This window comes from Salmo trutta, unplaced genomic scaffold (genome assembly GCF_901001165.1).
Source record: "Salmo trutta unplaced genomic scaffold, fSalTru1.1, whole genome shotgun sequence".
Lineage (NCBI taxonomy): Eukaryota > Metazoa > Chordata > Actinopteri > Salmoniformes > Salmonidae > Salmo > Salmo trutta.
Genome location: NW_021822962.1, coordinates 549,216 through 550,845, shown reverse-complemented (window position 1 = coordinate 550,845; position 1,630 = coordinate 549,216). Strand labels below are relative to the sequence as shown.

At 42.3% G+C, this 1,630-nt stretch overlaps 1 protein-coding gene across 1 annotated transcript in view; it reads left to right on the top strand.

Moving 5' to 3' along the window:
* LOC115187708 (thyroglobulin-like) overlaps positions 1–1,311 on the top strand; it is a 37,843-nt gene extending 36,532 nt beyond the window's left edge. Inside the window, exon 17 of the mRNA XM_029746703.1 lies at positions 996–1,311. Coding sequence (XP_029602563.1) covers positions 996–1,138 — 143 coding nt within the window. The 3' untranslated portion in view covers positions 1,139–1,311. The remainder of the gene's footprint in view (positions 1–995) is intronic.
* Positions 1,312–1,630: the final 319 nt, after the last annotated feature.

Below are 1,630 nucleotides of genomic sequence, written 5' to 3'. Positions count from 1 at the left end.
ACTCCATCTATCAGGCCTCCATCTATCAGGCCAGTAAAAGGCACATGACAGCCAGCTTGGAGTTTGCCAAAAGGCATCTAAAGGACTTTTAAACCATGAGAAACAAGATTCTCTCATCTGATGAAACCATGATTGAACTCTTTGGCCTGAATGCCAAGCGTCATGTCTGGAGGAAACCTGGCACCATCCCTATAGTGAAGCATGGTGCTGGCAGCATAATGCTGTGGGGATGGTTTTCAGCGGAAGGGACTGGGAGACTAGTCAGGATCGAGGAAAAGATGAACGGAGCAAAGTACAGAGAGATCCCTTGAAGAAAACTTGTTCCAGAACGCTCAGGACCTCAGACTGGGGCAAATGTTCACCTTCCAACAGGACAAGACCGTAAGCACACAGCTAAGACAACGCAGGACTGGCTTCGGGATAAGTCTCTGAATGTCCTTGAGTGGCCAAGCCAGAGCCCGGACTTGAACCCGATCTAACATCTATGGAGAGACCTGAAAATAGCTGTGCAGCGACGCTCCCCATCCAACCAGACAGAGCTTGAGAGGATCTGCAGAGAAGAATGGGAGAAACTCCCCAAATACAGGTGTGCCAAGCTTGTAGCGTCATACCCAAGAAGACTCGAGGCTGTTAATCGCTGCTAAAGGTGCTTCAACAAAGTACTGAGTACTTATGTAATATTTATAAAAAACTGTTTTTGCTTTGTCTTTATGGGTTATTGTGTGTAGATTGATGAGAAAAAAACAATGTAATCCATTTTAGAATAAGGCTGTAACGTAACAAAATGTGGAAAAAGTCAAGGGATCTGAATACTTTGCAATGTATGTAGCCAGTAATTAGAGGTTTGCTACTGTATGTACTTAGATGGTGCCAAACGTCCAGTCTCCGTCTGCAGAGCTTTAGGAAAAACATCCATATATCACCACTTTAGAGAAGCTACTCTTACTTCACAGGATGACTTGGTGTCACAAGAAAGATGTCTCTCTGTTTTTCAGGAAAACTTTCATCTGCTGTGTTGGAAGGGGAATCTGCTGGTTTGGGGGCTGGAACTCCAACACCAGAAACCAAGTTATTTGTTGATTTCTTGACAACTGTCACCCAGAGCAAACCCAAGTCAGAGAAGGATGCTTATAATTAGAAAGAACTTCCACACTACGTACTGTCTAATCTGCATTTAGGGTTTATCACTCACATATAGTGAGAAATGACATGTTGTTTCAACTGCCAAAGTAGTCTGTAAATTAAGTCGTGTCATTTAACTGCCTGTTAGTTTCCATACAAATGAAATAAAACAATTGCATTACAAAATAATCCTGAAGTCTGTGATGTTGTTTACACTTCCTTCACGTCTAGAATAGTAATCAGGTAATCTCTCGTGATAGCCTGAACATTCAAATCAACTAGCTCATTTGGGTCTGTGTGCTGGGATTGGTAACGAAGGAGACATTTTCTAAGTAAGAGACATTACTTTAAATTAGTCAAATCGGATAATCTCCTGTGTCAGTTACTAGACTGATAATAGAGGTGTAAAACAGCTGTCTTATTGAAGTGTACGTTTGGTGAAAGTTTCCAGAAACTTCCATCCGTGTGAAGTCTTGTTTCACTTGGCTGCGTCCCAATTGTGTGTACC